Source organism: Diadema setosum, chromosome 12, assembly GCF_964275005.1.
Source record: "Diadema setosum chromosome 12, eeDiaSeto1, whole genome shotgun sequence".
Lineage (NCBI taxonomy): Eukaryota > Metazoa > Echinodermata > Echinoidea > Diadematoida > Diadematidae > Diadema > Diadema setosum.
Genome location: NC_092696.1, coordinates 7,947,336 through 7,962,934, shown reverse-complemented (window position 1 = coordinate 7,962,934; position 15,599 = coordinate 7,947,336). Strand labels below are relative to the sequence as shown.

The 15,599-nt window shown below is 39.7% G+C and overlaps 1 protein-coding gene across 1 annotated transcript in view; it reads left to right on the top strand.

The window, feature by feature from the left end:
* Positions 1–15,274, top strand: part of LOC140236047 (GRIP and coiled-coil domain-containing protein 1-like) — a 33,330-nt gene extending 18,056 nt beyond the window's left edge. Inside the window, exons 8-17 of the mRNA XM_072316022.1 lie at positions 661–842; positions 1,833–2,035; positions 2,730–2,872; positions 3,412–3,609; positions 4,465–4,625; positions 5,408–5,431; positions 8,615–8,726; positions 10,317–10,516; positions 12,958–13,087; positions 15,221–15,274. Coding sequence (XP_072172123.1) covers positions 661–842; positions 1,833–2,035; positions 2,730–2,872; positions 3,412–3,609; positions 4,465–4,625; positions 5,408–5,431; positions 8,615–8,726; positions 10,317–10,516; positions 12,958–13,087; positions 15,221–15,268 — 1,401 coding nt within the window. The 3' untranslated portion in view covers positions 15,269–15,274. The remainder of the gene's footprint in view (positions 1–660; positions 843–1,832; positions 2,036–2,729; positions 2,873–3,411; positions 3,610–4,464; positions 4,626–5,407; positions 5,432–8,614; positions 8,727–10,316; positions 10,517–12,957; positions 13,088–15,220) is intronic.
* The last annotated feature ends 325 nt before the right edge of the window (positions 15,275–15,599 follow it).

Below are 15,599 nucleotides of genomic sequence, written 5' to 3'. Positions count from 1 at the left end.
ATATTTTTGTTGCTTTGCAGAATTTTTACAAAAGCCTGCAAAATGCAAAATTTTTAACTAGTTCATTAATTGGCCATGCATGTCAGGAAACTAAACAAACCTGTTTTTTTTTTCTCATATGTGCAGAATTTTTCTCATAATTTCCACATGATCTGTTGCAGATTTATTGAATTCGACCAGTTTTATATAATCTTTCTTTGAAATATAAGCACGTTAAGATTTGGAGTTGCCAATTTGAGGAGTGACCATTTTCTGTGGCAAAGTTACCTCACACTCGATGGACTGAGATGGATGTCTTTCCTCGGGAGCATTGTGTGCTCTTTACATCACACCATGAAACATTCAACATCACATGTGGCCCATTGGCATTCTTGCACCCTCTAGCCTGAACCCTTAACCTTTGACTTTTAATCTGTAAGTAGTTGAATTTTAACCTCTGACACTTCAACACTGGCATTCACCCGGCAGTTGGTAACATGTAGCGTTGGACGTCTGTAACCTTTAACCTTTTTACATTTGGGCTCCCTAAAAATCTAACATTTGACCTTTAATCTGTAAGTGGTAAACTTTAACCTCTGACATTTCAGCCTATACCATTCACCCTGCAGTTGGTAACATACAACCTGTAACTGTGGAACTCTCATATCATCTTTGCCCCAGGCTCAGCACAGGATGCAGATTGAGCTGGAGCAGCAGAAGGCGCGGGAGACAGAGGAGAGGTTGAAGAAGACACGGGCGGTGGAGGAGCAACGCGTGGCCGACCTGGAGTCCAAGCTGTCTGAGCTGTCAGAGACGGTGGGCAGCTACGACCGTGGCCGCCAACAGGACCAGACCGCCATTCAGTGAGTTGCAAATTCTCTCTCAAAATGTTGAGATTTGTGATACTCTGTATGAAATGAAATTTTTTGTGGTGGTTTGGCGAATCGTCTTTGAAACACAAAAATAACACCACATGAATATAAAAGTGCACAAAAACAACAATACACAAATATATAATTTCGAACATGGAATTAAGCCATACCAGCGCATGATGTATGATATCTGGGGCATAACAACAAGCTTATGCAGCACTTTAAATGCAGAACACACTCCTTGCTTATGGACAAGAGAAACATTTAGTAGTAGTGTAGTGGCTTGTCACTCATTCTTATTTATTTCATGAAAGGTGAAGTAATGAACAGACCCTCGCAACCACAAAATAAAACTGTGTGAAAATTCCAGACATGCAGCAATTTGCAAAAATATATGTACGCCAAAAATTTAAGGTTGTACAATATATGTATTTTCATTCTTGTTAGACCACTCATGTGCTCCTTTAATAGGTGCAGTCATCATCGGAAATACATGACTTTTAACATGATATGTTCTTATTTCAATATAAGAAAGTAAAGCTAAACTAAGTGGGGATGGGGCAGGGGGAGATGGGAGTATCTATCAAACACATGTTGTGTGGACATTTAGGGTTATCCTCCATGAGCCTTCCACCTTGTTTTAATATCTCACACAGAAGTTCTCCTAAGAGTCAAACTTGTTTGGTCCTAATGCTGTATGAAGCTGTTGTTAAAATTGATGGCATGAAAGGTCATTTGATGACATTTGATACATCAGCAATTTTAATTATAATGCAACAGTGTAAGTCTTGAAAATTGAAATAATCAAAGGTACTGTAGTACATTGATGTCAGAAACTTTTGGTTTGTGATGCTTGTTATGGCTCATTATTGTTAACTGAGTCACTGAAGTAACTATGACCCTCAAAGTAAAGATACCTTGGAAAGTGGTTGTATCCTTCAGAATCAACCACCTATGACCATCTCTCTCTCTCTCTCAAAGACGACTCAAGGAGAGAATCATGCAGCTAGACCTGGAGAACACGGCCCTCGCGAGGGCAGCAAACAAGTCATCGGCCATGATAGAGGAGGAGGAGACGACGTACAGCGATCTGTCCGTGGCAGAGATTAAAGAGAGAATCACGAAACTCAAGGGACTCCTCAAGTTGGCCAGTCAGAAGGCAGAAAAACCGGTAGACATTGATGGTGAGTTGGACATGCCCACACACCTTGTCACTCTATTAGGATTTGGCACGTTTCATTGAGTAACTGCAGCTCAACTGTTAATTCCCCCCAGAGGATTATTGCAGCTCCTATTTTGTCGAATGTTCTCTGATGACTGTCACATTTTACTTGTTCTTACATGCTTTCACTTAATCTGATACTGGACCCAGTCAATTGTGTTAATTCATGAGATTCAAATACGGAAACTGACCATGAAAATAAAATGTGAATGAATATCAGCAAAGAAAATGTGCTTCTGTCGACAGAATCCCATTTTCCCTGTTTATTTTCATTCAGCTTTTGAGGTTAATGGTTTGACCTTGCTCTGGACAGAACAGCCAAAGCAAATATTGCTTGTAATATCTTCACAGCAAAAGGAATGGCTTGCATATTTTACAAGAAGTACATCGCAAATATATCAGTACTAGGTTGTGTCTTCTTTTTGTAGCAGCTTGTTGTCCATTTTTCCTCCTCAAACAACCATTTTTTTCTCCTTTTTGCAACTGGATTGCCTGATTATGCAATTAGTAAAAAGGACATTTGCAAGGGCCTTCGTAAACTCCTTTGGGTCCTTTCTGTAGCATCTTATTCAAGAAGTTGACGTGGACGACTTCTTGTGAAGTTAGTGTCCAGCAGAGAGTTCAAATGGTGTCTTCTTTTGTTTGTTTTTTGGTAGATGTCTGCAGCGTGGACGATGAGACGAGCCGTGACGGTGACCCGAACCACAGCCCCTGCCAGCAGGAGCTGAGGCAATTGAAGGAGGAGTTTGAGGCCTACAAGACACGGGCACAGAACGTCCTCAAGAACAGGACAGTCAGGGTAAGGACTCTGTGTGTTAAAAAGAGATTTTTTTTTTTTTTTTTTTTTTTCTCTTTTGGATTCATGTATTTTTTCACAGGACAGAGACATTGGTTGCAACTGCATTTTTTGCTGATTAGAAAAGGTGATTATGCCATTAATTCACAACTCTGCAGTTTGTTTTTATCCGAAGATAGAAAGATTCTGGTCGATGAAAGCTCCTTCCAATTGAGGATTGTCATTCGTAAGCTTTAGATCTGTGTGATGTGGACGCTATGATGATGCTATAGGCAAATGTGGTGTTTGGCATACAGGGGTGGATCCAGGAATTTCAGAAATGGGGGACACACACACCCCCTCGCATTTTTTTTCCTTTTGTTTCAACAAAAATAAAAAAATAACTGAATTAAGATAGATTCACTGTGCCCACCCATGGATCGCTTTGTGCTACCCGGGCTTTAAAAGGTAACAGAATGGTGGAACAAAATTACACTTACAAGACTTTTAGGAGCAGTCAGAGAACAATGTGAATCAAGCTGATTTTTCTCTGTCATCCGTAGGACTCGTCCAACAACAAGGAGATAGAGCAGCTGCAGACCCAGCTTGCCGAGATGCGGGAACGCGTCTCAGTCCTCCGCCAGCAGCTTGATGAGGAGGAGGCGGCCCACCAACGCTCCGTGGAAGACTTCCAGGAGAGAGTGGCCAAGATGAAGGAGAAACACAAGGGCTCCCTCGCCCAGGCCGAGAATGACTATAAGGTACTGTATAAGCTGTTACTTTTGCGAGGGTTTAATTTCGTTTCAACAGGTGTTTGAAAAAAGACATTGGATATGTACAGTAGTCCACTTTGATTGTTAGAATGATACAGAAATGAAAACTTTAGCAGAAGTTTTTTTTTTGTTTTTTTTGCCATTGTGTTTGCGGTTGCTTGAAGGAGACTGTTACTGTATAAGCTGTTATTTTTGCAAGGATTTAATTTTCGTGAATTTCGCGAATCACTGTTTGACTGTGAATATTACCAACATGTGAAAATGTCCCCATGCACTGGCATAATAGTGCGCTTTTGAACACTTACGATAGTTTCGATGTCAGTTCGCGAAAAATAACATCACGTGAAAATGCCTATGACCACCTCATTCGCGAAAGTATCTGCACGCAAAGATAACAGCTCATGATTTTCATAAGATATTTCTATTTGTAAATCAAGGAGTAAGTAGAAATAATTTGTATCATGAAGACAGGGAACCATACTTAACAAGCTGGTGCAATACTGATAGGAAAAAGAAAAATGGTTCTATAGCCCCAAAATGCTTTCTATTTTTTAAGATTTTTATTGCAAAATGGACTAAGTGCCATTTTCAGATATTTTGAAGTAAGTCCGTCATCAGGTAGTGCAAAATATAACCTTGTCAGTGATACCTTACTTCTAGCATAACAATGAATATTCTTGAAGTTATGATTAAAGTACTAGTATGTCATACTTTGTTATTATTTTCTTTGTGTGTCTATTGCAAATATTTCAACATAGCAACAGTGGAGGTAGCTCGTTTTGGGATAAAACTCTTCATTTTTCCTTTCTAATTCACGAACTTGGGAATGTTCCTTCACTTCAGTTGAAAGCTTCCGACCTCGACCAGCAGATCCAGAAGCTGAGGGAGAGGACGGTGGCCTTGCTCGCCGACAAGGACCTGGTGATCGACGACCTCAAGAGACAGCTGGGCGCCAAACAGCCCGGGGCTACCCCAGCACCAACTCACCAGTCTACTAGCCAAAGGTGAGCCCCAGTCAATGAGAGGGAGACAGACAGACAGACAGACAGAGAAGGTGGTGGTGGGGGGGGGGGGGGGGGGGGGGGGAAAGAACCTTTTTTTCACAAATTTTTCCAGACAGCTTTAAAACTTGCCTGAGGCTTGCCATACAAATCAACAAATAATTTATGCAAACCTGGCTCCAGGCATTGATTCGTTTATTTTTTTGTCTGATTCATAGCAATTAGTGGCCATTTATTGTTACCCCTGCCTCTAAGAAATATATTATTTGTATACAGACTTGACTGCACTAGTGAACAGGCATATCGTAAACTGGTCTAATTTGATTACTTGCTTATCAGAGAGGCCGAAGCAAAAAGAAAAAAAGAAAGAAATAGATTTAGACATTTTTAAAATAAAACAAACAAAAAACTGTGATGTGGTTTTCATGACTCCATCGCTTTGTACACATGGCACCCATAGAGTCCTATGTGATTATAAAAGAAAAGGGGCATTCTTTTCAATATTTCTTCAATAATTTCAAGGACTCTGCATAGGGTTAAAAGAGGTAACTGTTTATCACAAGAGCATCGTAAGTGCAAGGAACTTAATAGAAGTAATATGTAGATTTAAAGGTGCAATACCTTTGCTTCACCTTTATGATAAGCTCAGGGAGGAATGTGTTTGTAATTCACTCATCAAACCAAATATTGCATAATGTATCTGACCAAACAAAGAAAATATTTGCTGATATTTTTCATTAATGTTCTGACATTTCTTTGCATGCCTGAATTTGTTCTAACACTAGACACCTCAGAAAATCTAAGAGCCAGTAAGTATACCGAGATCTCAACACTGAGCTGCCTTCCTCTCATAAGTGTTTATCAATAAAGTTCTACTTTAGATTTCTGACTTCATGTTGAATCAGCATACTTAAATGATTCTTGGTGGATTCATTCAGTAACTATGGTATCATTGACAACATATTTCAGGGAAGCTGCTAGTCTTTAAGAATAGTAAATCCTCAACAGAGATAAAATCCGAATATTTTTCTTGTCTCTCATAAAGCAGTCTTGTGCTCTCATGTCTGCAATTTTGCAATGCTAAACTGTAATCTGAATATTTTGCGCTCTTTTTTTAAATTATTTTCCGTAGGGAGGTGATTTTATCCTATACTTTTTCGTTGTGACTGAAATCTCTTCTGTGTGCTAATTTGTGTACTTTGTGGAGTGGCAATACAGTGTTCAGTTTCAATATTGCTCTTTATCCCTTCATTAGGCTATTGCTTTCCATCTTTATATCAATTCAAGCAATCATTCATCCTGCAGCCCTGTTAATCATTCAGACAATAATTTGTCCTTATAATATTCATGTACAGAACATAATTTGTGATGATAGTGTTGGACGAATTTGATCACATTGAACATTACGGCAGTAATTCACAAAATCTTTCCTTGGAGTATTTTTTTTTTAACAGTTCCTGACAAATTTGGTATTTGCAAAACATTTGGGTTTGAATTCGGAAAGGAAGTTTCAATCTGCTCCATGCATTTATGCAAAGTTTGATCGTGGAAATGCGTGTGACAGGTCCTATTAGTATGGCGGCAGACATTCACTAGTGAATGCACAATAACACAGGCATATATGCAAGTTGCTTTATGTTTTAGTCCCGAGATTAAATTCTACCCTATTGTGAATTCTAGCCCGAGGTCTGAACCTTGGCAACACACGCTCATTAATATTGCAGCATTTAAGAAATTCCCCATGCATGCATTTTCTTCTGTTTTATGTCTTTATGGCCCTGATTAATCTGTAATTTTCTTCATTTCATGCTCAAAGAAGTCATTAATGTGTATCATGTACATCTTATGTCCCTGCTAATTGAAGCCTAATTTCTCTTCATGGAATTTGGAGAAATACTACCGGGTACTCCACTACCTTAATAACATACGGAAATATTTACACTGGAAATTCAACATGAAGAAGTTGGCCTTAGTATAAATTCTTATCACCATATTTTTATCCATGGATGAAAGAAAATATTAGTTATTTCTGGTGCAGTTCATCATCATCTTTCATCATCAGCAGCACCATGATTATCACCATCATTAGAATCAATTTCATCATTATCTCATGGCGAGTTCAGGGTGGTATACCTATTTATCAGTTGACATTGGTTATGACTCTGTAATCATTGAGATTCATAGGTCATTACATTTACACAATGCATTATCAGTGAATATTAGATTTATTACCATCAATTGGTATTTAGTAAAAATTGTATTGGTCATTAATTTCTGCAAGCTATCCTGTATATATTGCCATTTGTAACTGGCATCTTTCCTATACATATTTAGAATCAGTCTCAATAATACTGTTACTATAATGTAACTTGTACTCTATGCTATTGATATAATAGAAACAGCTCTACAGTGATAATGTATTACAGGTGTTATTATGTACACAGTACTTGTAGTCTTCAAGTATATTAATAATGCTGATGCATGGTGTTGGGGTACAAGTGGCCAGTCCATGTCATTATTCTTGTGCTTCGTTTGCCTGCGAATCTTGTGGCAATGTTATCAGCCTTTTGACAGTTAAAAATACATGCAAGTGTTCCAGTCATTCCCAGCGATCATTGTGGACCATCCCAGCAAACAGTGATGAATGTTTACACCTTGAATTCCATCTGAAACTTGTTTTCAAGAGAATACCACACTCTTTCTGTGCCATGGTGTAAGCCTCCTGTGTGCCACATCATTTTGAGACAGCAATATGTGAGCACTTTTGCAAAACATGTAATTCAAAGCTGTGTATCTTTTTGTAGAAGCATTAATGCTAGAAATGCAGTAAGCAAGAATGTAGGGAAAATTTCAAGCTTTTCTATGATGTATAAAAAGATTGAATGAAAAAGTTTTGGTTATGATGCTTTCAATGTACTGTGGCATGTAGCGATTAAGTCTATCAATCAGTTGGTGGACGGTTGTGTGTTTGAACAAAATATCGTCGGTTGAGAATGATAAGGGCGTTAAGTTGCCTCTAAACCCATAGTGTTCGGGACAACTTAACGCCCTTCTCATTCTCAACAGACGATATGTGCAGTTGACAGGTCATAATGAGTCATTTAATGTGCAAATGTGGCACAAAAAATTTAATTTTGATGAGGGTAGGCTTCTTCTTGCAATGCAACATGTGTTCTTCTTTCTCCCACCATTCATTGAAACAACCAATTCCGCTTTGATGCTGCCACCGTTGATATACTGTAAAACAAGGAATGTTCGCATGCATTTTAATTTCGCGAATTTCGCAAGCGCCAAGATTTGCAAAATTAAAATGCACGTGAAAGTTCTTGTCTACACTTTATGCATTGAACACCAGTGGCGATACGAAAAAATTTTTTGCCACGAAAAATGCCATCGGCTCCAATTTGCAAAAATTTCATGCCGTTAATATATCATGTTTTACTGTATCTACATCTTTCCTTTTTTATACCTTTGTCATTCATTTTGCAAGAATTCATTCTCATTCCTTGGGCTGTGGTCTCTCTCTCTCTCTCTCTCTCTCTTATGTCTCTCAAAATCAGCAGTCTGTCTACCAGTCAATATTTCTTGTTGGAAAGCTGCATAATATGAGGGGTTTGCTCCTTTTTTGGCGTGATTGCCTTTTTAGGTGTGAACAGGGAGGAATCTATCATCTAATTTCTGTGATCAAGGATTCTTTTTTTTCTTGCCAGCAGTTCCAACTGTGAATGCAGATTTTTTTTGTTGCATGCATATGATCTGTAAGCAGTATGTATAGTATGTGGTCAAGCTTGCCAGTTGGTCAAACCGTGTGAATCGTGCTGAGTATTATGAGATGTCCTTAAATTCTAAAACAGGAAACATACTTTCAGATTTCATTCAGGCAATGTAATATTTCCTCAGTATACAATCATGTAAACTAGTGTTTTTAGCATCACTCACGTGAGGGTTTGTCAGCTTTAACGGGCAACTGATTTTGTGGTGTTTCCTTGCAGTGACCTTGGTGCGACGTCGGCTGATGACGTCCAGTCTGTGACCAGCGAGGATTACTTGTCGTCCGAAGCGGACGAGACTGTCTCACAACTCGTTGCCACTCCTGCAACACCAGTAAGCCAACGTGGTCCATTGTTTACTCTGTGCAAATGACTGACATCGTTTCTTTGAAGATAGGTCTTTCTGATTCTACAGGAGGCTTCTTAGAAATTCGAGTATCTGTTTATTTCTTCACAAAGGAAAGAAAAAAGTCTCCTTGATGTAGATATTACCCTTGCCTGTACAAATGCCCATAACAGATGCTCCTAAGTGAGGGCCATAACAGAGGCCCCTTGCCTGTCCAAATGCCTGTGCTCAGTCATGCATGACATTTGTCAACATAATTAGGTACCAATCGAAAGAGGAAGAGTTCTTCTTTCCTCACAACCAACATTGTGCTCTCCATAGCTGACAATTATGAAATATTAAATGGGTTAGACAAATACCGGTTAGTGATTGGCTAAAACACAGTCACGTGATGGATGCACATTGGTTATGTTCGCCCATGGGCAGAACATTTTTGTAATGTTCTTCCATGGGAAAACATTTTCACGTAACAAATAATAAACGATACCAAACGAATGAACGATCATATTTTTCATGCAATCAAAAGGATGAATTTGCCTATTCCATACAATGTTAAAAAGCAGATGACCGATTATTGTAATGCATACGAAAGTGTGATTTTAGTAACCCATATAATATAACCGATGATGACTTTTGTTGTCGGGAACATGTACCAGACGTTCCACCCTCAGGGTTTGAAATGCTATTTCGGGAGGCTATGAGTCCCTCAATAGCATTTCAAACCCTTCGGATGAGTGATGTGGAACATTCGGTATGTTCCCTCCCCTGCCAGTCATCATCTATACAATGGTAGCCCTCCAAAGTTAGATTACCTTTTTTTTTCCGATACAGACTGTATAAGTGGATTGAGGAAATGCAGTAATGTTAGTAAGAGACATCAGTGAAGTCCGAGGAAAATTGGACAATCCATTCTCAAGATATAACTTCTAAAAAGTTTTGGTTCAGCCATCGATGAATGAGAAGACTACAACAATTTGTGAAGTCATCCATGAACGATGACAAATTATTATATAGAAAATATAAAGAAAATTCAACATATTTTCATTTTTGTAGCACAATAGAAGAGCACTGCCTTACCTCTTCCATAAAGCAGGGAGAATGAAATTACCCTTTACATGTCAGTAACATGTCAAGGAAATGTGTACTATTTATCAGAAAAGATAACATTTTGTGGAATTCACTTCATATTTTCTACATATCATTTTTGTTCATTCATGACTTGAGAAAGTGTTGCTGTCTTCTCATCCAGCAAAACTTCATAACATGCGAACAGGTTGTCAAATTTTCATCAAACTCCACTGATGTATTCTGCTAATAGTGCATGTACTCAATCTACACATATTTGGGTGAACTTGTCCTTTAACCCTCTGAGGATGGACTGATTTTGCTATAACACGCATTTCCCCGAGACGCCTGCCTGAGTATTCTCAGGACTTGTCTTCAATGGGTTAAAATAAGCAAGATCAAGAGAATGTTTCCTTGTCACCTGAAAACCAAACAAGACCAACAGAATGATTGTTCCCCCCCCCCCCACCCTCTCATCCTCAACCCACCCCTTCCCCCTCAAACCCACCCCAGGGTGCCAGTGGTTCCTCCTTCCTCCACTTCGCTGAGGAGCAGGCGCGGAAGGAGGTGGAGCTGGCGACGGTCAAGCGCCAGAAGCAGCAGCTGGAGTCGGCCCTTCGCCAGCTCCAGGACAAGCACGCCACCGCCGTCCAGACCTATGAGGAGCAGGTGGAGGAACTCAGGGAGGAGGTGGACAGGTGGCAGAGAAACAGGTCAGTGATGGCAGCAGAGTGCCCCGATTAAACACCACATCAACAAGCTTATGAGTATATGGGACTATTGATAATAGTTACACCTAGCATCGCACTGAATAGCATTTGTTGGGCTGAACTGGTCTGTAATATGCATTCTATTGTAAGGGGGGAAATTGTTTTTGCCCTTTCCATGGCATGAAACTACCGCAAAGTAAAAGCATGTTAATTTGTTGCATGTTACATGTATACAATGTATCTCATACTATTTCATATTCTAATTCTGCAAAATTAAAGGCATGCAAAATTTATCTTACCCAGCCAAGGGGAAAAAAAAAAATTACTTGCCTGAAAATTTGTGCTTTTACAGCATCAGTCTGAAGCACTGATGTGTAGAGTGATTCAATTGTAAGAGAAACCGATAAAGGAAATGGGAGGTGAGATCTAACTTTTGCCAGCAAAATGGGTCAGTGATGTTCCAGGAGGCTAATATAGATACTACATCAAAGAGCACATGTGGGACTGGGATGTACTGTACATATGAAATCACATGAAAATGTATGCATGGGACTTAGCCAAAGTACGATCGGAATCTATCCTGTTTAAAGCCCCCGTTCCACTATGCCGTTCTCGCTACGATTTGACAATTTTCTCAGGTCGGGAAGGATCGGGTAAAACCTGAGCCGATCTGGACACAGTACTAAGTTAGAACGCTCTAAGTACGCTGCAGTTACGACTACCAAGTGCTTACTACGCTCTTACTACGATGATCGGGAATTAGACATTGCGATCTCTGCCGCTGCCGGTACGCTTTAGAACGATGTAGCTACGCTGTTAGTGCGATGTTGCCGATGTTATCCGATCAATGCACGCTGTATCTACGCTCTGAACGATCTATACGATCTTATCACGCTGTTACCCCGTTCAGAGAGCTGAAAAGTGCCCGATGTGCCCCGATGTACCCCGATTCGACTGTGGGTCAGCAGTCAGTCAACTTATTAGCATGCAGAACCGAAGAAATATACTGTGGACCTCGAAGATTCATTCTTCTTTTTTTTACTTTTGATTTTCAAAGTTGTTGTTGCTTCGTTATTCTCACTACTCTTTCTTCATCAGCGAGCCCGTGCTTCTGTGCCTCCAGTGCCCTGGTTATGACCCACCATTTCCCTCTCCTCTCCCCTCCTCCCCCCCCCCACCCCCCCCCCCCCCTTGTCCACCTCGGACTTACTACCTTCTTCACTACTATATCTTTCTATCCTCTCATCAATTTTTTCCTTACAAGAGAGCCGCCATGTGTTTGTTAATGTGCGTCCGTATGTGTGCATGTATGTGTGTATTACTCTGTCTGTCTTTTTTTTTTTTTTTTGCTACCGCTTAGGGAAATTTGTTGTTGTTGTTTTTTGCAATCATATATTTTTCTCTATGAGGGGACTGCATTCTAATACTACAAGCTCTGCTTTTTAGCAGTCCCCTCCATTTCCAGCAATATTTTGTATGCATTTACCACAGTGACGTAACTGTTATTTGTATCTCTGTTGATAATTTGCCTGTATCTCTTTTACAATGTTATTCTGTTCATCGCATTGTGGTACTGATTTCATGACGTCTGTGTATATGAGCGTTTCTTTGTATTTTTTATTATTTGTTTGTTGGAAGTGAAATAAATCAACTTGAACTTGAACTTGAAGAGCCTCCTCAACTCACGGTTCTTTTGCAGCAATGCATTGTATAAACAAAGACGTGCTGATTTTTCAAAGGATTTTTTCTTGATGTCCTTGCTTTTATAGTCCGTCTTCCTCCAGTTGTAGATGATTTCATATTCTTCAAAATTCTGCTATGTCCTCTTCCTCCTCTTTCAGCATCACGTGCAGTCTCTCTTTCTTCGCCTTTTGGGTAGCTGCTTCGCTGCTTTCTTCTCTTCCTTTTCTTCATCTCTTCTTCTTCTTCGAAAATTACAGCTAAAATTACTTGCCGTTCTTGTGCCAATGTTACTACACTCAGAAAGACCTTGTTACGCTCATCCCGCTGCGTTTACGCCGTCATTACGCTCTCCCCGCTGCGTTTACGCTGTCACTACGCTCTCCCCGCTTGCCGTACGATTGAAAATATGTCAATTTTGATCGGGGAGATCGGGAAGAAATTTTGAACCGGTTCAAAATTTCTTCCCGATCTGAAAAACTGCCCGCTCCAACCCCGACCTCCACACGCTGTTGCTACGATGCTTCCGATCCCCGTACGCTTTTGCCGCTCTCTCCCGATCTGCTAGATCGGGACAGATCGGGGCCAAATCCTGATAGTGGAACGGGGGCTTAAGCAGCATAGTCATGAGTAATGCACTACCAATTTTAGCATGATACTGCATGTGGCTGATTTCTCTAAGTAGATGTACGCAGAGTTGTTGTGTTAGGATGAATACAGAACGATGAAACAAAATAATAATCTGCCGTCATTTCTCCACCTAGGTCAAGGGAGGGTACGAACATGGAATACCTCAAGAACGTGGTGCTGTCGTACCTGAACACCGACAGCTACTCCACGAAGCGCCAGATGTTCAACGCCATCGCCGCCATCTTGCAATTCACCAGGAAGGAGGTACTGAGTGTTGAGTGCGTATCTCGGCAGAACGACGCTTCCCTTTCTGCCATTTTCGTGTACTAACTTTTCAAAGTCTCATATACGGGTGACATTTGTTATTCCAAAGGTTCATTTAATCGGGAAATGAAGTAAGGCTTGCTATTCCAAAGGTTTGTTTTTTCAAAACACAAATTCTATTTACCTAGGTGATCATTAATCTGAAAATGAAAAAGAGTTTATTATTTAGAACCTTTGTGGACTTATTCTGAAGGTTTGTTAGTCCGAAAACAGAAAGATAGTTGGTTGATTGGAACATTTATTGAGTTACATTGTATTTCAAAGGTTTGTTAATCCGATAATGCAAAAAAGGTGCATAGAAGGGGGAGAGCTCCCCAGAGCTGATGGTATTTGAAGGGAGAAACCACTTGCAAGATATTCTAAGTTTCCTGTTTTTATTGCAATCTTCTTGATAAGCATCGAAAAAATATAACTTGACAAACATTTACTTGCAGGCAAATTTTTACAAGTTGTATTAAATTGTCATTAAAATGTTATTTTTCAATGTATGTGTTAGGAGCCCGAAAGTGCATGATGTACAGAAATTGAACATACTTTTCTGTAACTACTGAGTATTTGTAGTCTTCAAAGTTTGATACTACATAAATTGAGACTTATTTTTCACTGACAATTATGTAAAAAAAAAGTCTATCCAGTAACAATATTTTGTTAGTAATAGTAGACCCCTATGATTTGACTGTGGAACCCATGTGTTTTGGCTGATACTTTATTGTGCATGAGAAATCGCATGAATATGTATTGTGAGATATCATTCCTGATTTTGTTCTTGTCAAATCTGATGGGGAGCATGGTCTAATCTCATTCGTTCGGAATATTCTACCTACAGTATGTGACTAACACTTGCATTGTGTTGTTGTTTTAAGTTACGTGGTTCTGCTGTGAAAATGATTGAATACCAGGTCCGGGTTGCATAGAAGTATGCTTGCTTTATAATCAAAAGTAACTCCGCAATCAGTGGTAACCATCGGTTATTTTGGGGTTTTGATTGGCTGTTAAATAGTGTGGCTATGGTAGCTAGTGCAGAGACACCATTGATTGTAAAGTTACCGTAGTTTTATGCAACGGGACCTTTGTATGTTCTTGGAATGAATTTACTGTGCCAAATACACAAGTATATTACTGTGTTGTTGTCACCCTATTGTAGCATTGCCATATTTCGGTAGACTTTGTCCACAGGCCAGGCCCTAGCATAACACCAGAAATAAACCTTCGCTAATGGGTGTTTCACTGAGATACGCTTTGCATGTTGACTGCATAGAAACTCCACCGTTTCAATGGAATGCATAGTCATATTACACTTGTCTTGAAGACTTCATTTCTCAGACGGTTGATGTCTGCTACCCAAGATGTAGATGAAAGTTCGTATGAATAGAAATTTTAATACACCACATATCTGTATGCTCAAGAAAGCATCTGCAGTTAATGGATGGATGATAGCATTTTCACTCAGAATTTCAATCGGCACATAAAATTTTAGATCAAAAATTCAATCGACCATGAGCATACCTTGGCATTCGTCATAATTAACTCTCATCATCACCAGTCTAAATGTCAGTGGACTTAGTGTACATGAACGTGTTGCTGACAGGAGGAAAAAATGTTTTATAAGACGCAGTGAAGCCATGCCATGGATGTCCACATCACCCATCTGCTCTTCTATTTGCCTAAGCTTCTGCTACGTATAAGCTTTATGCATTTTATGCAGCTTTATATCCTTGTGCAGCAGGTCTCAAATCCTGACCCCATCACAAAGATGTAAAAAAGTGTTCCCCCTTTAAAAAAAAAAAAAAAAAAAAAAATCCTGTGGATGTACTGTAGGTGGTGTCATGAAATGAAAAATAAAGAATTCATCTTATCTTGATGATGCCTGTGGCATTAATGTTACTGATTTTTATAAATTTTAACCATCGCCCGGATGACCATAATCTGCATGAATATCATACATCTATACAATTTTTGTACATCAATTGTATTTCATTGTTCCTGACTTGTCGTTATGTCAGTTTCCTCTCCATCTGACCGACATGTTTCAATTTTTTTCTTTCCCCCCTGCTTACATCTTGACGCCAACAGAAAGAAAGCCTGCTGAAGAAGCACAGTGCCAGCTGGTGGGGAACGTGAGGAGAGCTGCCATGCCAGGTCGAAATTCTGTGACGATCTTCGCGTCGGGAAATGCAGAAATTTATCACTTCTAGCGCACTTCAGGGTAAAAGGGGCAGAAACTAGCAAAGTAGTGCGCACTCATCAGTGGCAGACAGTACGTACAGTTAAAGTGTACAGTGTCTTCTCAACTCAAGGAAGATTTGTGGTCACTAGCGTCTGAGTCATTTTCTGATCTTAGAAGGAGATGATTCCGAGAAACTTTGAAGTTCCTGCAGCATGCTCTTGGTGCTATCACAGCTTCCCAATTCTGTGTGAGGATTTCTGTACATATGAATATCTCTTTTATGTG